The sequence below is a fragment of the Sitophilus oryzae genome, unplaced genomic scaffold, assembly GCF_002938485.1.
Source record: "Sitophilus oryzae breed Bouriz unplaced genomic scaffold, Soryzae_2.0 scaffold_465_pilon_pilon, whole genome shotgun sequence".
In the NCBI taxonomy this organism is placed as follows: domain Eukaryota; kingdom Metazoa; phylum Arthropoda; class Insecta; order Coleoptera; family Curculionidae; genus Sitophilus; species Sitophilus oryzae.
The window spans coordinates 1377240-1398670 of record NW_022147046.1 but is presented as its reverse complement, the minus strand read 5'-3'; the positions used below and the strand labels follow the sequence as shown (position 1 = coordinate 1398670).

Sequence of the window (21431 nt, the reverse complement as noted above, 5' to 3'; positions counted from 1 at the left end):
GCAAGTATGCGTGCCCATTGGTTCGGAGCATTTAGTTTTCGACCTAAATAGTCCTATTCCTGTCCCTGCTGTGGTTTTGAAATCATCAGTATATCACATGATGGTATGGTCTCTCTCTTCCCAATCCTTTTTATTACTCAATACTACATAACACAATGGGTTACAGGCCACAGTATCTTTGGGAAAATAAAATTAAAAAAAACAGTATAGAATTTAACTGAATCACCCATCTATAGTCTAATACAGTTTATTTATTCAATATTAATGCATACTTAAGTTAGAAAGTTTTAACCTTAAAGCGAGAAATTGCAGAAAACTCGTTATTATTGCCCGTCCTGTGGAATTTTCTCGAAATATAAATTACTATATTCGCTCGTGTTTTTCCTTAGTTTTCCCCGTCAGCCGCACCCTTTATTTCCTCGGTTATGTGCTCGACAGTTTTCCAATGAGAAAAAGCAGCTTGCTTTGAGAGAATGTCATTTCCTGCTACGTTTATTTCATCGTTATATATTAATATACTTTTGTGTAGTGGAGTTTTATCTTTTCTATCTTTTTATTTGCTTAGAGGTGTATAGAAGAAGGCAGTAAGTTATTAATGGATATGAAAAGGTTGTTTAAATAATGAGGGCAAAACGTTTGATTTAATTGTTTTCATTTTTCTTTCAATTTTTTAAAAAATGTGACGTTAATTAAAATTATATCAAAGACTGAAAGCAAAATTATATTTTCATAGAAACGTGTTTTGATTTTTAGGACTTCGTAAAAAATCAACCATATTTTTACGTGTTTTTTTTCCTAAAATGGTATGGAAATTTGGTAAAGTATAAGCGGCATTAACCATTTTAGAACAAGCAAAAATTTTTATGAAGAATTCATTTTTCTCAAAATACCAATAATAAAAGAGTTTTTCCTCTTGTAAAGATAATCCGGAGACATACTGCTTATCAATGATTAAAATTTAGGGTTTGAATTGATTGATGCTAAAATCTGTTCAAAACCCGTTTCAAACCGCATTTAATTTTGGTATAGTAAAACAGCCTCCACACTATCTCCGAAATGTTTTACGAAATATTTCGTGAAACATTTTGCAAACCATTTCTGGAAATAGTTTCAGAAGTAAATTCAAATATAAGACCATGTTATAAAAATTAGTTCCTACGTTTCCTGAAATTGATCGAGACGCGCCGTAATTGATTGTTTGTTTTTTTATTGTTAACCCAGATTAACTCAGACACTTACAATAAAAAACAAACAACCAATCACGGCGCGTCTCGATCAATTCCAGGAAACGTAGGAACTAATTTTTATAACACGGGCTTATATTTATCGTACTATTTTGTGAAATAGCACGAAGCAATCAAGGTCAAACGTTGTGGTGGCTTCAGAAAAATAAATAAATATGGAGCATGAATAAATATTATTTTTTTATAGAGTGTAATGTAATACAAAAACTATATAAATTAAAATAATATACTATATTAAACTGATATAAAAAATCAAAAACAGTGCATTTAGAAAACAGTTACCGATGGTAGATTAAATTGGCTATTCGTCTAAAGTTACACAAGAATATTTACTTTTAATCATTGTCTAACATTATTAATTACAATATAGTAAAAAATATATATTTCCAAAATTTAAAATCTTGGAAACCTCTGGGCAATACGCAGTGACTAACTTTTATTTATATTTGTAATCCACGATGTTAAACTATTTAAAAAATCGTCTAATTATTTCTTATTTTTAATGGATTTATACCAAACCATGTTATTATATATAAAAGTATCTTTTATTCGCATCGATATATTGTTGTTGCCAGTATTACTCATCAAGCAATACTCCTGTTATACTGTTATACTACTGTATATTAATCAATGAAGGCCGCCTAAACAAACATAATAATAATAACATAATTCATTATAATAAAATTAATAATAAACATATTGTAATTATATTCCTGTAAATTGAGTGAAAAGTTTTGTTCTTAAATATCTACTCTACATATTATAAACGCTTGTTCTTGTTAAAAATATTAATTTTGTGGAATATATATCAACATAAAACGAGATGTAATTAATGAAATATCATCGTAACAACAGCTATTTTAGAAACATCTAGGTTTACTTATTTCACTGAGATTTATGAAAAAAAATCCTTTGCCTCGGGTACCGCCACGTTTTGGAAATAGCACAAAACGAAGCAAAGTTGCACGAGGCAACAGGAAATGCCAAAAAAATCCCCCACATTCTCCTCACCTGTAGTTTTCAAGCTCTTTTAAGAATCGAAAGTAGGTCGAGGCAAACCGAAGTGGATCAAGACAACTGGAAATAAATCGAAATGCGACAAAGTTGGGCGACGAAATGCGACCTACTGTTTGACCAGCGGATCTGAAGCTGCGGAAGGAATGCGAGAAAAAAAAATCGATATTGCCACGTTTATCTATAAAATTGCAAAATTGCCAGACATGAACTATAAATTTAATATATTTTTATTATATATAATCTGTTTAGCATATATTCTGACGAATATTACTAAGGAATTTTAACGTAGTTCATATTGTTCGATATGTTTTATTTAATAACTTATTTCTTTCATTCTGTATAATCTGCTTATTATGAAAGTTGAAGATTTTTCAACGATATCATTGGCAAACCGGCATCGCCGCGCATGGCCGCCTATTCATCGAACATGATTGGCGAGACTACGTACAGGATTTGTTACCACGCGGTTGCCATGGCTTTTACGCCTTTCCTATTCGCTTGCTTTATCCCCAACTTCACGGTCTCTTCTGAAAAGAGTAGGAATATTGAATACTATTGAAATATCCAGTGGCGGTGTCATTTTTTTGATCATTATTACTTTATTTCATTATTTTATACCGGTTATCCTAAACTTTATTCCTATATTTTTAGTATATTTGATAGTTAAGTTGTGTTTTATTGTTTTGTTATCTTGTTATAATGTTTTTCGTTCGTAGTTTTTAATTATTAATATCAAGTTTGATCGTATATTTGTGTTTTAAAACGAATAAATTTGTTAAGGGTAAGACGCTACATAGTCAGACAAGAGAAATAATAGCTAATTTATATAGGTAAGTTAATAATAACGTGGATGAAATCTCATTTGGTGTATTTCCTTGTGTTCATAATAGGGTTTGCGATGAAGAAGCTACAGAGAGTTCGCTTGAGTTGCCGCTTAAACGTAAACTTGAGCGGATATTTCTTTATACCGGAGTTAGCGTATCGGCTATAAAAAAATTCACACAGAAGATAAAAAAAAGGCTGAAAACTAACCCCGATAAAATGATATCCTCTCTGGAAAGAAACGACCACGTGAGACTGCTGTCGAAAAGCTCAACGACTTTTTCGAAGTGGTCAGGAATTTGATAAATAGATTTTATCTCGAATTCAAACTCGTCCCCACAATTAGAAAGCTTTTGCAAAAATTGCAGGAAGAATCGAATTTTCCTTTTGCAGGGAAACGCTTAGGGGGTTATTAAAATCAAATGAATTTTTTTGGCGTAAATGTTAAAATAACAGATAAATATTAATGGAGCGGCCCATTATATTGCAGAGAGAGATATAAATATATATACGCGAAATTCGAAAATATAGCCAAGTATTATCTATTTGGATGTAACATATGGGTAGACAATGACCTAACCTTTAAAAACTGCTGGCGGAGCGATACCATATCTGGTGTAATAGGCAATATTGGATCTACTGGTGAGTAAAATTATGTTTTGTTTGCGCTTCCAAAGTTAACTATTTTCAAGATTTTTTTTTGCTGGAAATAGTTATATCTAAAATTATGTATTATAGAAAAAAATATAGTTAGTACAGATATAAATAAATATACCTCAAGACTCAGTCTTGATCATCTGCTGTGTAAAATTAAAAGTGTTTTGGTGTATTGTACTGATTTAGTGTTTTATTTTGCTGTGTAACACCAAAGGTTCCAACCCCCAGCTGTAATTATTTCTTCTATTATATTAACAACACAATAATAAAATGATTCAAAATATTTAAGGGAGCTTTAATAAAAGCTTTTAGTGTTTATCTGCTAACTCAACAGTAACGATTCAAACAGCATAAAGTTTTTTGAAAAAAATTATTAATCTGAGTATTATATTTATGATACACATTATTTTCATATAACACCGTACGCCCATGCCTATTTTATGAATGAAATTGGGCGTGTTTTGTTTACAACTGCGTTCCCCTGCCGATACCCTGTAGCTACAGATCCGTTGGTCACACTATAGACCTGGTTCGAAGGGTTCTCCGCATAGTGTAGAGGCTATTTAACAGATCTTTCTGAGGCGAGACATGCGTACAAATCCCATGTCGGCGATCCTAATTACCGTTCTAAAACGGTACAAATTTCTATGTTGGAACAAACCTATTATTTATCGTATTCAGTTCTTACACCCATCTCGCTTGCGATATCCTGTATATTGAAACAAATGAATTATTGCAAAAATATGTACATTTTCCTATTAACAATAAATCAAATATTTAGTTGCATGTTTAACTTTGACAAGCCTTCTATTTATTATCGCGATACAGCGATAACGACTGAAACCGTGGAAACGCGTGTTTTACAAGTAACAACGCCGATTTTTCTTCAGTCAGTCAGTCGGCGAGAACAATTACAAAATTATTAATGTGGTACGGCGCTGATTAGAGCTTTTTGTACCCGCTAATCTGCCGCAGGGTCAACAACATCGCGCTTCGCGTTCTCATAGAGAAAAACAGATACGAAGGAACTGATTGTGCGTATTGTTTTGTCCGTCAATGATTCGGTAGATTTTTTCCATGCGCTTCGGCCGCTAAAAAGGAACCGCGAACCTTGTATCGATTTTTTTCCTTCTAACGAACAAACATTATTTTAGATTACTTTTACTCTTTAATAGACAACAAATTGTTATTATTATGTATTATAAACAACATAGAAAAAAAAACGTGGAGAGTACTTGTTAGCTTTCGTTTGTACCCATTATTGGTGTTTTGTCAGAATACCAATATGTGATTGAATGAAAATGATGCCACAGTGCATATAGATAGCCTTTATAATGATTTTATACACGGCGGTGTCCCAGAGATTGTAGATTATATAGGAGGGGGGAAGCTAATCACCGGCAACCTTATAGATATATTATGTCCCCCTTTCTTGAGTTATAATTCATCATACAGTCTCGGGGCTTTGGTAAAAGCCAGTACCTGAGACGGTTTTACCGAGGTTAGTTCTCCATATCCGATATCAGTCGTACCAAAATTTATGACACGAATGATTGTCTTCTCGTCGCATTCAGTGATGAAGTGTTCTGGTGTTTCCCCATTTTCCCCACAGAATCCGCATTTCCCGTTCTGAGGAGACAGTGTCCTGTTAAAAACTCCGTGACAATCCGAAGATTTTTCCTACTCAAATCAAGAAAAAATCTTCCTAAAAAAAGTCCTAATATCTTGGGGTATCTTGAGACTGTTGGAATCCTCCAACAACGGTCCCAATTACATTACGGTTACGGATGAAGTCTTCCAAGTTCTTGAGTTCTGGTTTAAGTTGGGTTTCCACTTGGGAAGCAGAACGGTTAGTATAGTGTTCACCTCTGTTCTAGGTGGATCTTTTGCTTTTTCATTGTCTTCAATCCCTTGGTGGGTTGGAACCCAGAGTAGGAAGACTTTATTTTCTTGGCGTCATTTTTTGTTCCAGATAAAGAATGCACGAATCCCTTCTCCACGAAGGGAAATGTGTTTTTGCATCCGTTTGGACCAGTTCTGTAAGTCGATATTCCACTTGTTTGTTGGTACCTTCAAAATTGCGTTTTGGAAGGCGCTGACTGCATTTCGTTGCAAGGCGTTCTTAATTTTTGGAATAGTAAAAAAGTTTTTACGACTTAGGTCGGGACTGTATGGGGGATGGTTCAACAACACGATGTTTTCTTGTTTTAAAAATTCAATTGTTATTTGAGCTGTGTAGGAACTTGCATTGTCCTGGTGGAGGATCATTCATCGTTGAGGGTTGATTTTTCGAATCAATTCTCAGCAGTTACTTCAGTTACGCCAAATAAATAGATATGTTCCAATCAGCAGTAACAATTCTTTGATCTTGCAGAGGAATTGTTGCTATATGACCTACTTTTGAGATAAATATCGCCACCATTTTTTTGAAACAATTCGAGGACGGATAACTTTCTGACGTTTTTGACGTTTATTTTCAGGTTTTAAGACTAAATCCAGGAATCATTCGTTTCCTGTTTTAAACCGGTGTAGAATTTTTTGGCACCAATTGACTTTAATTGCTTTCTGTTTTTCCGTCAACAGATCTTCACGTAATTTTTTTTAATCAAGGTTTTTGAAAAGCCCATTGATGCTCCAGTTTCACGATATGTGATATGTCGATCTTCTTGGATCAGCTTTTTTTTTCATAACAAGGGGCCGTCCTCTGCCGGGAACACTGCGACCTGTGAGGCCTATTGTGTTTGTCCCCTTTCTATATCTGCACCCATTCTCCTATTCCTGTGCCCTGCACTAACTTATGCAGGTCCTTGATAGGATGGGAGCATAGTTCCTCCGGTTCTAGCCTAGCTTTCCCAAATAAAAAGTGTCGCTTGCGATCCAGAACCTCGCAATGACATATTATGTGCACCGCTGTTTCAGGATCTTCATCGCAGAGTCTGCAGCAAATACTTCCTTGATAAAGGTTGAGTTTGTTCAGGTAACACTTGACAGCCATGTGTCCTGTCAAGAGGCCTGTTGTAATCCGCACTTTATTCCTGCTAAGCATTAGCAGTTCTTTTGCGGTTTTAGAGCTAGGTCCTTGGATAAAAGCCTTGCTGTGCCTGTACCTCGGTCTGTTTCTCTAATGGACTTTCTGTTTTTCCCTTATCCAGAGTTTTAGTGCACGGTACTACTTGGATCGGCACCGACGTTTCCCTGGGTGACTGCCGTTGATGGTGGACCTGTTCTTGGATCGTCGCTAAGACTAATCCGCCTACGTTTTAATACTCCATACCAACGAGAAATTGTCGACTGATGTAGTGCTTCATTGCCAAAATCAGAAACCAACTCGACGAGGCATTCTTCTTGAGACAACTGTCTTCGAAAATTGTAAAAAATTATTGCGCGAAAATTTTCTCGGCTTAATTCCATTTTTCAACTAAAGATAACACTTAATTTTGACATTTGATATATGTTAACATGCGGTCGAATCTTCGTATTAGTTCACTTTAATGTTTTATAAATCTTAAGATATAATAATTGTATTATTATGGACTTAAACTAAAATTTCCTTCCTCTTCTTTGCAGAACACCTACACGAACGCCGACAAGCTTCTTGCGGCCGCCGAGGAGCTGGCCCACACCGGCGAGTGCGACCCCGACGACATCTACGGCGTGGCGAGGGAGCTGGAGGCGCACGTGGCCAGTTTCGCGGCGCGCGTCGAGCAGCGCAGGCGCAGGCTGGACCTGGCCGTCCTCTTCTACACGAGGGAGAAGGAGCTGGCCGGGTGGGCGGACGAGCTGAGGCAGGAGCTGCAGCAGGAGGAGAGCGCGGCCGAGGGGCTGGACACGGTGGAAAGGTGAGATACTTTGGTACCTAGTGTGTTTTTGGTGAGGTAAAAGATTAAGGACCATTACTTTGAATGTCGGTTATCATATTTTTTAAAACCAATCAGAGATAATACAGTAGAATTTCTCTAATTCGGACTTTCCAGTAGTTTGGTCCCTCCGGCAAAGAATATCTTAATACCCTAGAAGTCTCGTCTGGCATCAAAATCTGACCTGTCGATGGGGCCTCGCTTTGGCGAGCGAGGCCCCAACTTCGTGGAGCCTCGCTATTTTGCTCGGAATTGAACGAATAGACGCGCGGCGTTGCCTTGTTTTGTGTGTACTTTCTTGAATAGTTTTAAATTATAGTTTTAAATTTTATCTATTGCTATAATCAGTCTTTCCGTTCTCCGCACTCCGCCAGTTTACATATAATATTATCTTATATAATTACCGTGTTACAGTTTTGGTTACCGTACTCCTCCGAAACGGCTTAACCGATTTTGATGAAATTTTATATGTATATTCAGTAGGTCTGAGAATAGGTAGTTATATATTTTTTATACCCTTAAATGATAAGGGTAGTCCACCCCCATTTTTTTATTTTGTGAAAAAACAATATTTTAATTTTTTTTTATTTGGCATTAAAAAATACAAACAACACTAAATTTTCACCGTTCTACTTTCATCCCCTATTTTTTAATAGGGGTTGTTTTTTTAATTTTTTGTTACCATCTCCGAAACGGCTTAACCGATTTTGATAAAATTTTATATGTATATTCAGTACGTCTAAGAATAAGTTGTTATCTATTTTTATCCCTTAACTGATAAGGGTAGCCGAGAGGGTAACCCACCTAATTTTTTTAGTTTTTGAAAAGAAAAAAATGTTTTTATTTTTTATTTGGCATTAAGAAATACAAACAACCCTAAATTTTCACCGTTCTGCTATCATCCCCTATTTTTAATAGGGGTTGTTTTTTTATTTTTTTTAGTTGCCATCTCCGAAACGGCTTAGCCGATTTTGATGAAATTTTATAAGTATATTGAGTAGGTCTGAAAACAGGTTGTTATATATTTTTTATACTCTTAAGTGATAAGGGTAGCCCACCCCCATTTTTTTTATTTTAAAAAAAAAATATTTTTATTTTTTTTATTTGGCATTAAAAAATACAAACAACCCTAAGTTTTCACCGTTCTACCATCATCCCCTATTTTTTAACAGGGGTTGTTTTTTAAGATTTTTTGTTACCATCTCCGAAACGGCTTAACCGATTTTGATAAAAAAATTTTTGTATATTCAGTACGTCTAAGAATAGGTTGTTATCTATTCTTATACCCTTAAGTGATAAGGGTAGCCGAGAGGGTAGCCCACCCTCATTTTTTTATTTTTGGAAAAAAAAATAATTTTTTTTATTTGGCCTTAAAAATACAAACAACTCTAAATTTTTACCGTTCTACCATCATCCCCTATTTTCTAATAGGGTTGTTGTTTTTTGATACCATCTCCGAAACGGCTTGGCCGATTTTGATGACATTTTATTATGTATATTGAGTAGGTCTGAAAATAGTTTGTTGTCTATTTTTTATACCCTTAAGTGGTAAGGGTAGCCCACCCCCATTTTTTTATTTTTTGAAAAAAAAATATTTTAATTTTTTTTTATTTGGCATTAAAAAATACAAACAACCCTAAATTTTCACCGTTCTACCATCATCCCCTATTTTTAATAGGGGTTGTTTTTAATTTTTTTTGTTGCCATCTCCGAAACGGCTTAGCCGATTTTGATGAAATTTTATAAGTATATTGAGTAGGTCTGAAAACAGGTTGTTATATATTTTTTATACCCTTAAGTGATAAGGGTAGCCCACCCCCATTTTTTTTATTTTAAAAAAAATATTTTTATTTTTTTATTTGGCATTAAAAAATACAAACAACCCTAAGTTTTCACCGTTCTACCATCATCCCCTATTTTTAAATAGGGGATGTTTTTTTTTTTAATTTTTTGTTACCATCTCCGAAACGGCTTGATCGATTTTGATGAAATTTGATATGTATATTCAGTAGGTCTGAGAATACGTTGTTATCTGTTTTATACCCTTAAGTGGTAAGGGTAGCCCACCCCATTTTTATTTTTTGAAAAAAAAAAAAAAAAAAAAATATTTTAAATTTTTTTTATTTGGCATTAAAAAATACAAACAACCCTAAATTTTTACCGTTCTACCATCATCCCCTATTTTTTAACAGGGGTTGTTTTTTAAGATTTTTTGTTACCATCTCCGAAACGGCTTAACCGATTTTGATAAAATTTTATATGTATATTCAGTACGTCTAAGAATAGGTTGTTATCTATTCTTATACTCTTAAGTGATAAGGGTAGCCGAGAGGGTAGCCCACCCCCATTTTTTTATTTTTTGAAAAAAAAATTATTTTAATTTTTTTTATTTGGCATTAAAAAATACAAACAACCCTAAATTTTCACCGTTCTACCATCATCCCCTATTTTTTAATAGGGGTTGTTTTTTTTAAGTTTTTTGTTACCATCTCCGATTGACCGATTTTGATAAAATTTTATATGTATGTATATTCAGTACGTCTAAGAATAGGTTGTTATCTATTATTATACCCTTAAGTGATAAGGGTAGCCGAGAGGGTAGCCTACCCTCATTTTTTTTTAGTTTTGAAAAAAAAATATTTTTTTATTTGGCCTTAAAAAAATACAAACAACTCTAAATTTTCACCGTTCTACCATCATCCCCTATTTTTTGATAGGGGTTGTTTTTTTTTAATTTCTTGTTACCATTTCCGAAACGGTTTTGCCGATTTTGATGAAATTTTATATGTATATTCAGTACGTCTAAGAATAGGTTGTTATCTATTTTTTATACCCTTATGTGGTAAGGGTAGCCCACCCTCATTTTTTATTTTTTGAAAAGAAAAAATGTTTTAATTTTTTTAGTTGGCATTAATAAATACAAATAACCCTAAATTTTCACCGCTCCACCATCATCCCCTATATTTTAATAGGGGTTGTTTTTTTTTAATTTTTTGTTACCATCTCCGAAACGGCTAGACCGATTTTGATAAAATTTTATATGTATATTCAGTAGGTCTGGTTTGGTTTGGTTTGGTCACAACCTATTCCTAGGTTGTTATCTATTTTTTATACCCCTAAGTGATAAGAGTGGCCCACCCCAACTTTTTTTTTATTTTTTAGACAAATATTTTATTTTAATTGTTTTATAGGGAGTGCTTATTTTTTAGGGGGTGCATGTCCAAAATTTTCTTCTGGGTACACACTTTCATCACTTAAGGAACCTCTGTACAAAATTGCATACTCCTAGTCCTAGAACGGATTTTACATAAAAATTATACAAATTTTTACCCTTAGTTTTACCCCCTTAAGGAATGAATTCCAAAAATCGCTTTAATTATTCAATTACGCTACATAATAAACCTCTGTGCAAATCATCATATATAATCATCATCATATTAATCATCATATAAAACCGATTTTAACAAATTTTTGTACAAATTTTCATCCCTTATTTTTTAGGGGATGCATGCCTAAAATTCGCTTCTAGGTACTCACTTTCATCATTTAAGGGACCTCTGAACAGAATTTCATACTCCTACTAGTCCTAGAACGGATTTTACATAAAAAATTATACAAATTTTCACCCCTAGTTTTACCCCCTTAAGGAATGAATTCCAAAAATCACTCTAATTATTCAATTACGCTACATAAGGAACCTCTGTGCAAATTCTCAGATTCCTTGAACAGAATTTATTGTTCCAGAACGTTCAACCCTTCATTTCACACCCTTAGAGGGCGAATTTCCAAAAATTGCTTCTTAGTGCTAAATTACGTTACATAAGGAACGTCTGCAAAATTCATACTTCTACAACCGATTTTAACAAATTTTTGTACAAATTTTCATCCCTTATTTTTTAGGGGATGCATGCCTAAAATTCGTTTCTAGGTACTCACTTTCATCATTTAAGGGACCTCTGAACAGAATTTCATACTCCTAGTCCTAGAACGGATTTTACATAAAAAATTATACAAATTTTCACCCCTAGTTTTACCCCCTTAAGGAATGAATTCCAAAAATCACTCTAATTATTCAATTACGCTACATAAAGAACCTCTGTGCAAATTCTCATATTCCTTGAACAGAATTTATTGTTCCAGAACGTTCAACCCCTCATTTCACACCCTTAGAGGGCGAATTTCCAAAAATTGCTTCTTAGTGCTAAATTACGTTACATAAGGAACGTCTGCAAAATTCATACTTCTAAAACCGATTTTAACAAATTTTTGTACAAATTTTCATCCCTTATTTTTTACGTACTCACTTTCATCATTTAAGGGACCTCTGAACAGAATTTCATACTCCTAGTCCTAGAACGGATTTTACATAAAAAATTATACAAATTTTCACCCCTAGTTTTACCCCCTTAAGGAATGAATTCCAAAAATCACTCTAATTATTCAATTACGCTACATAAGGAACCTCTGTGCAAATTCTCTTATTCCTTGAACAGAATTTATTGTTCCAGAACGTTCAACCCCTCATTTCACACCCTTAGAGGGCGAATTTCCAAAAATTGCTTCTTAATGCTAAATTACGTTACATAAGGAACGTCTGCAAAATTCATACTTCTAAAACCGATTTTAACCTTTTGTACAAATAAAAATAATTAAAAATCTAAAATTTTATTTTCATAGCTACGTTTTTTTTTCATAGCCTTAGGATGCCTCATGTACTATCGAATATACGAAATATATAATCAATACATATTTCTTTAAATATCGAGAAATAAAATATGTTTGGCAACACCGTACGAAATATCGCCGCGCGTAGTCCTCAAAATTTAAAATATTAGCATTTTCAGGCTTCGATTATGTTCAAAAGCGCCACCGTATGACAAATCACTAAAGCTTCCACACGAGAGTTCTTAAAACTATAATATTCTTTGCCTCCGGACACCAACAAAATTCAAAGGCAAATTCAAATAAATTCCGCATTTTTCTATAATTGAAACAAGTTAATATGTAACTAGCTGCTATATGTTGGAGAAAAATAGGGTTCAGAACTGGAGGGTACCGAAAATACCCGGAATTCCCGGTTCTTTTGAGACATCAGAGTACCGGAACTCGAAATTATTAATTCCCGGTTATTTCGATACTTCCGGGATTCGGTAATAATAATTAAAAACATATTAAGTGCGAAAGACATGATACTTTCTAGCGGTTCTTCTTTCTTACTGTTCTTATACTGCTAAAGTTATTTTGAAGTTTCTATAATGTTTATTAGCAATTATTAAAGTTTAAATGTGTTATTTTATTATTTAGTATAATATTGTTATATTGTATATAATTTATGTATTAGTTATATTTTTTTGTGTTATGTTTTTATAGGCATTTGCATCTTTAATTGAAAGTGTTAAGTTTTTTTTCAAATTTAGTTAAGTTTGTTTCGAGGTTGATTGATGTTGTTTGATGTAATTTTTAAGCTATCTATTTGTTTTCGTTTTTTTTTTCGCTTGTGTTTATTATTTGTGTTCATGTTTACTTTCTCATGACTTAAATATTTTAGTATGGTTCCGGAAACTCTAATTAATACTACCAATTAAGGTTCAGATCTTTTTGGCCATCACCAGAACCGGGCCTCGGTATCAATAATTAAAAAATTATTTTCTTGTTACGTGAAAAAGTACTACTTTCCAGTTGTCGAAATCAAACTCTTCTAAATAAGTAATGATGCTATTTCTTATTGTTCTTGCTTCTTTTCTCTTTTGAAGTTCCTATAATATTTGTTATGTTATGTTTTAATAGACATTTGCATTTTTAATTCAATATTTTAGGGCTTTTGTCTCAAATTCAGTTAAGTTGGTTTAGGTTGTTTGATGTGAAATTTAAGTTACCTATATTTTTTTCTTTATTTGTGTTCATGTTAATTTTCTCATGACTGATTACTTAATAATTTGATATTATTTTCATTAAAAATCTCAATTTTTTATCCATTTTACTTTGAAAATCATCCCTTGCTTTCTGATTGATGAACTGCACCACCAATGAACAAAAATTAGTCAGTACCGAAAGTACCAACTAGTAGTAGTAGTAATAAATAAATAAATAAATAAAAACGCCTTTATTTTTAACTCGGCTAAATTCAGCTGAGCTGTTAGTTTAACCGAGCATTAAAAAAAATACAATTATAAGTTTACAATAAAAATAAAAGGTTTCACGATATTATCTACCTATCATAATATACTACGAAAAAAATACAAAAAAAAACAAAAAAGACAAAAAAGAAACAAAAAAAGGATAACCACCTAGGTATTTATCTGTAAAAGATGTTTATAAATTTTGATTTAAATGTGCAAAACGATATATTGTTTGATTGACTGATAATGGGATATTGGTTAAGCAGTTTAACTGATGCATATGAGAAGCAGCTCTGGGTCATGGCTTTATTAATTTTGGGTATTTGATAGTGCGTATTAAAACGTGTTTCGCGTGGAACGAACCTATGTGTTAGTTTTTCAAACAAATATGGAGGGCTCTCAGATTTAATTAATTTATGCAGGAAGCAAGCAAAATTAAGTTTTTGTCGATCCGATATATTTAGTCACTTTAGATCATGAAGTTTGTGGCTCACGTGATCACTACGTTTGAGGTAGTAGTACAGTAGTGTGGGGTATATGGATCACTAAATAACGAAATATAATAGCGAGATCAAATATAACTAGCCACAAGTCCACATGTGGACGTTGGTCTCCCTCGTTTGCTTCCATAACTCTTATTCTTCCATAACCTCTCTTGATTTTGCATCCAATTACTGTGGATGCATCTTAAGTTTCATGCCATCCGGTTGGAGGACGGCCTCTGCTCCTGAATTTATCATGTCTTGGTCTCCAATCTGTAATTTTCTTCGCTCATCGATCATCGTTTAAAATTGATATTTTTTCTATGATACCCGTGACTTTTGTTCTGTCCAGTACTTCGTTATTCAGTGCTTTGTCTCTCGGAGATAGTCCTAACATTGATCTTTCCCATGCTCTTTTTTAATACTGCTATCAAAAACAAAAAAGATAGAGAGTGTAGACGAATATTACCTTATATGTTGATTCGAACTGTTTTTGTACTCATATCAGGACTAATTAAGAGGATCACACGTTGAGACCAAGTCCCAGGTGCTTTGGGTTTATTTTGGGAGAGATTATTCCGTTTTTATTGATCTCCCTTCTATATATATCTATTCTCTATATCTTTATAGTAGATTATTTCTGTATCTTCCTTTTTTTTCATTTTGGACTCCAGTGTTCTTCCACTGTAGAACAAATCGTGACAAAATATAATATTACGAAGTATTTAGTAACGGACTGATTTTTGTGCTTCTATGGGATACAAGACAAGTGTTGTTGAACACGGTAGCTATTAACCCTTAACTGGTCCGGTAATAGATATGTTTTTTTTATATTTAAGAGGTGAAGGGGGAAACCTGCAACAGGTACTCGCCTGGGGGAAAACCTACTATATGCCAGACGAGTTATGTGGGATTTTTACCTCACTAAAACCCAACCTACACCTCTGTCCTTTCTCCAGGAACGTTCTTTCCCCAGCGGCACTCTTTGTAAATACTACTTCGTCTGGGCGTTCTTATTTGGTGTTACTGCTGTCTATTCTTCGTAGGCGGTGCGAAGATCCTTGAGTATGGTCTCAGCATAATCCGCTACCTTGTTCCATGCCGATTGACTCTTCAGCATGCAGTCCACTATATTTTCTGGGCCGATGGACAAGCCTAGATTTCTCTCGAGTTCCGTCCTTATCTCCTCGTATAGAGGGCATCGAAAGAACACGTGCTCCGCATCTTCGGTCACCACGCGGCAATAGTGACAGTTCGGGGAGTCAGTTCTCTTGAATCTGTGCAAGTATGCTCGAAAGCATCCATGCCCAGTCAAGAGTTGGGTGATGTAGAATCCAACCTCCCCGTGCACACGGGTGATCCATTTGGTGACATCCGGGATTAGTCGATGTGTCCACCGACCTTTCGTCGAGCTGTCCCATCTCACTTGCCAGAGACGATGACTTTCAGGCCTCTCTTATTCACAGAAGATCCGGTAATAGATATGTATCATAAACGGTCCGGCGTAGTCTGTAGGACATAACATATAGTCTGTAGGATATAACATTGTCTTTAACTAGGATAAGAACTCTAGGATAAGAATATCTCCGTGGGCGTGTTCTGGTTGTACAGGAATTGCAAGTATTCTACCAATTGTAAAGTATATTTCTCGTGGAATATTTGACATTGTTAAACGCATTTGTCTGGCAGATTGTCATATTGTCACTGTCACAGTCCTCATCATATCATTTTAATAGAGTTTCTTCATAACTAGAGTCTCCTAAACGGACTCTTTTCGAAGGCCCGGTCATATTTTACAAAAGCTTGACACACACAAAATCTTACAAAAACGGTCCGGCGTCGTCTGTAAGTAATTTCTGCCACAACTTCTACAAAACTAATCCAGTTTGGGCATAAATATGGATCAGTCGTTGACCGAGAGGAGGAGGATTAGCTGGAACGCCAATCCTGTAGGCGGTCCCAGTAACTAATGAGAATGAGTTAATTATTTGGCGTAGTCTGTCAGACGACGCCGGACCAGCTAAGGGTTAAGACAGTAAAATAGTTTATGTGTACTAGTATCGATGAAATAATGCGGATAGATTAGATACTGATGAATAGATTCAGACTAAGCATAATTAATAAATAAATCTTTCGAGGTGCAGAGTGCTGCATGTAAATAATTTTAGACAGATATTAATTTTTGTCAAGATAGATTTCATATAGGAATTCTGCTTTTTTATGTTTTATTTTTTCCTATGGTGTCATTTGCATAATAGTTCAACTAATAAGGACTCGGAAATGTCGCTTAGTTGTTTAAAAGCTTCATTAAGCAGGACTTGATTTCTCTCTTGAGACCTCTTTGACAAGTGTGACTCTGGAGACAGATAAGCAAGCTACTGTCGACATAACTCAGAAGTTTAGAGATGGACGATGCACACAAACTTAATTAACTGCAAACCGAAAACAATACGAGGAATTTATTTAAAATTAAATATTAAATACTTTTATAGATTATTATTCTATTTCTGAAGTATTTAACCCAGTTTATCATTTCGTAAAATAGATGTACTTTAACACATAGGAGTAGAAAGTATTGAAGATATATTCTTGTGCTTGGCTTGGTGCATTTCAGTTGATTTCAACGAATTCCGACCGCAGCGCACTCTACGGCAGAAATCAGAAATTATGAATATAATAGTTCACGTCGCCCGCCGTCATGTCCATCGCATTAAACTAATATTGAAATCGGGGTTTTGACATAATATTTAAGTATTTAGTTTTTTGCTAGTGCAGTTATTGAGGCTATAAAACACTCAGGTACGAGGTTTGTGTGATGTAGCGCTGTTTCGGGTAGTAAAAAATAATTGAAAAAGAATTCGAACTAGGCGTCTTGTTATGTTGTGACAATTTCAAATGTTAATAAAATTGCCCAAGAAAATGTTGACGCGTAAAGGAGAGCGTAATTAGGGCGTTGTTGGGTGCAATAACATTCAATAACTCAACTTTCTCGGATATTCAACTATCCCGAAATAACATTTTATTTTTTGTTTCGTTTCTTTGACCTGTATACTATATATTTTTTTGTTAGTTTTTTTTTGTTGTTTAGCCAAGAGTGAAAACAAAAAAATAACATTTTATATAGCTTCATAATTTTTTACACCAATTTGATCAATAGCAAAAATGGATTCAAGCAGTTCGCCGAAAAAGTGTGTAAACAAAGTGCTCGTTACATAACCAAAAAATTAAATAGACATATACTATGAGAGGATGAAATATAATTTGCAATATTAATGGTATACTTTTTTAAAGTGATTAAATGTTTTATGAACATCTTCTAAAATTATAATTATGTACCTTTAAAAAATTTCATTATAGCCGAAATAGCTCCAATTATGCTCCACTAGCAAAACCAGTGATAAAACTATGCTCGCTACCGTAGTTGAGCTCATCTAATTTTTTTTTAACTGGAATAATAATTTATAATGCAAGTTAGACCTTCTGAAGATCTCAAAATATTTACCTTTTTATTTTTTTGTTTAGAATTTCCACAAATTATACTTTCAGAATAATTATATACTAATTTTTTCGTTTACTCGCCATTTAAACCCGTGTATTTGTATGTATTCGTTATTTACGATATTCTCCGGCGGTGGCAGCACCGGCGGAGAATGCACCAAGCCTATAGTGATATTTCTATTAATCTTGTTTTCATGATTTACAGATTATTGGAACAAACTGATCAACATAGAGTACAAAGTCTAGAGGCCTGCTCCTCAACCATTGCACAAGGAGAAGCATTACTTCAAGAACTAAGGTAAGTTTTTTTAAGTATTTAAAGTATTAACTAAAAAATGTTATTATAACTTACGAAGAATATTTTATCGTGTTATTTATTTTATGTTTGACAAGGACGTTAAAGAAGTTATATTGCTTTCTACGCTATAGAAACGACGTCTTTTACATACTGCGCTACGGCGTGTCAGTTATAATCTAAGCGAAACTATTATAATCCGAACTTTAGTATCCTGTCAGATGTTATATCGCCTCTGTAATATACTCTATCGATTCTAGCGCGCTTTATGCCGTCATAGCGGAGAAGAGCTCTAGCCATTCTCATAATAAAACACTATAAACAGGTGGAATCCTGAACGATATGGCTGCGTTCTTTTTTTATTTCTAAGTGACATTTTTCACATAAAAACTTATGAGCGTGCCTTTGTTATATCCAGGGTTCTGGAAGGCATTAGAGATTATGGCATAGTTATACTCTTTTTATTTGGAATGAAACTAGGAGAGTTAATGAATTAACTAACAGAGTTTCTGTTTAAGTTTTTCTGTTTTTGTGTTGCAAAAGTTTATATTCTTATACTTGATTTTTCACACATATCCGTTAACTAAAATTTATCTAGATCCTAGATACAAATTTGAGTTTTTTAAGTTGAGGCAAGTTGAGGTTATCGTGGTGGTACTTTTTAGGATAGTCTCTACTTCATAACTCTTCCAATTTAACCAGAAGTAACTACTAATTTGTTTATTATATGGTTATAATACACATTATTTCCAAATCATATATAGAATTTTTTTAATCATTAATTTAAGTCAAATTCGACGTTGGCGTTAGTTTTTGCTTTGAAATAGATTAAAATTAACGTATTATGGTGGGTATTCACTTGCAACAAAACACTCCGAACGAACCAAACGCGTCGCGCACTCTAAACAATCTCTAACAAAACATTTTCCGGGCGCGCTCTGAACGACCTGCAACAAAACATTTTGCGCGGAGCGTTCCGCCTGTTTGCGGTGTTCGCTGCGTTCCCACCAGTAGTCAGTGTTAGTGTGTTTGTCGACATGAATGCATCTGATATTACCATAGCCGCTGGTGCTTTTTTAATTATAGAGACATTATCGGGTAACAAAAAAGAGAAAAAAGGAAAGAACGAAAAATGTGGGCAAGACGCCTCTTTTTGCGCCGTCAAAATATGACCTTACTTAGTGACCTAGATCATATGCATATGAAGAATTTAATTAAACTAATAATTAATTATACAAAAAGCCTTTCAAACTCATCAATTAACTCTAAGACTTTTATCTGTTCCACTCCATAGCTAGGCACAGTTGAAAAGCACCACAAACACAACGAACGTTTAAAACTGCCGTATCCACTGAACACCGGCCAACGAACAAATTCTTTTGAGCAAATCCCGTTTACCGACAAGCTTCGGAAAATGTTTGGCGCGTTCGGTTCGGTTCGGCGCAACGTACTGACTACACAAATTTGTTACAGCGCGCGCTGCGCGTTTGGTTCGTTCGGAGTGTTTTGTTGCAATTGAATACCCACCTTTAAACATTAACCTTTATTTTTTTTTAATTAAAGTAATAAAGTGCTAAAACATGGGGGTATTGGCGGAATTTTGAACCATCTGAAGAAGTGTTTAGAAGAAAAAGTTTTTTTTTCATTTTTATTCAATAGCAGTCCATTCTCGTCATACAAGGAAAATTAATTGATGATAGTACCTTTGTTACTTAAATAATTATCTGGAGTCATATATTTAGATAAATGGTGGGTTCGAATCCTACACCCGGCATTTCATCAGCCGACTATTTTTATTAAAATAAAAAATAGTTTGGGTACCTAGGTCGACTCAGCCTTAAATGAGTACTTGGGATTCACAATCCTGAGGTAATAATAGGCGGTTGAAGCGTAGTGCTAGCCACATTACCTTCCTTGTATACCGAACGGCTCTAGCATGGCAAGCTGTACCTTGCTACTCCCAAGGCGTTAAACGCTATATAACGCTATTATTATTATATAAGTATTATATATAATTCTTTAAATAACTTTGACTACTATAGCGGGACTTATTTAAAAAAATCTAAACTTAAGTTGAGTAATTAGTAATTAGAGAGAAAAAATGTATAGGGATTAGGTGACCTCGCGATAAATGGGATAGTTATTCATTGTTGTTTCTATCACGAGAATCGGGTGCTATTATTTAGAAATGATGAATGATAACAAAATTTGGCTAGAGGAATGAAAATTGACATACATACGTAAAATTAAACAACCTTTTCAGATGAAGTTTTTAAAAAATTAAGCCAATAAACTCACCTTTTAGTCATTAATTACTTTAAACGTCAAATATGTCAGATATCCGAGAGAAACAGGTTAACTCTTCTTATTGTAAAGTTTTAAAAAAATGCCCCACGTTGGGCGCCAAAATAAGGGGGTAATGCATTTTTTAAGCGTTCCGTTGTTACTTTTAATCCAGTTCAATGCAAAAACTATCGTCGAAGTCAAATTTCACTTAATGCTATAAATAATAACAATTATCATTTTTTAAATATTGATATATTTTTTAATTTATGTTGCCTGTTTTTTGAATTGGATGTCAAATTGGACTCAAATTTATATGGTTAATAAATAAATATTGTACAAAATTTTTATAAAAATACGATGAAAATAGCTTATAAAAATGATTAATACTTGTTGTTTTTCTATATTCTGTTGTTTTCCATATTCTTTATTCCAAACATACAACCTTGAAAGTTCATAAAAACAAGGAAGCCTCAGATAGTTAGGTCTGTAGAAATTTATGTGACAAGGAGGACAGGAAATAGCTATTACAGCGCCATCTACCGGATAAAGTGCAGGTGGCTGGAGATACTTTCCGGCCGGAGTTTACTTAAGGGAAGCTGGAAAATAAAAAGGTCATAAATTGGATAAATGGGAAAGCGGAGGAAATCGGGAAATGTTTTATTTTGTGGTGCGAGAAAAGCGCGGGCGGCGATTCAATTGGAGGTTTTGCGAATTTTGACTTTAAATGCGGTCTTGGTTTATATCGATTTGCGAGTTAGCGATGCAAATAAGAAAGATTTTTCTCTCACTGGTAATATAATTGTATATACACTTCACCGGCACGAAAAACGGACACCTTAAAATTTTGATATATTTTAACATGTTATACAGGGTGTCCCAGGCTGAGCGTGCATTAGAAGTTTCTAGAGAACCACATTATCTAGATCAGAGATTTTTTGCATATCATTGTTTTACAACGAGACCTATCGATTAAAAATATTTTCAATATGGCGGCACTTCCGGAAATACCGGAAGTTGACAACTTTCTTATTTTAAATGGCCGCCCCTATTTTTTATTACATACTTAAATTCTCTGTAAAATTCTATGAATATTGATGTTAAACACTCTATATCTAAAATTAACCGTTTTTGAGAAAAAAAAATATTTAAAATTT

General features: G+C 34.0%; 1 protein-coding gene across 1 annotated transcript in view; it reads left to right on the top strand.

The window, feature by feature from the left end:
- Positions 1-21431, top strand: part of LOC115885903 (kalirin) — a 402576-nt gene that overhangs the window by 185511 nt on the left and 195634 nt on the right. Inside the window, exons 12-13 of the mRNA XM_030904931.1 lie at positions 7308-7579; positions 17902-17994. Of these exons, the coding sequence (XP_030760791.1) occupies positions 7308-7579; positions 17902-17994 (365 nt within the window). The remainder of the gene's footprint in view (positions 1-7307; positions 7580-17901; positions 17995-21431) is intronic.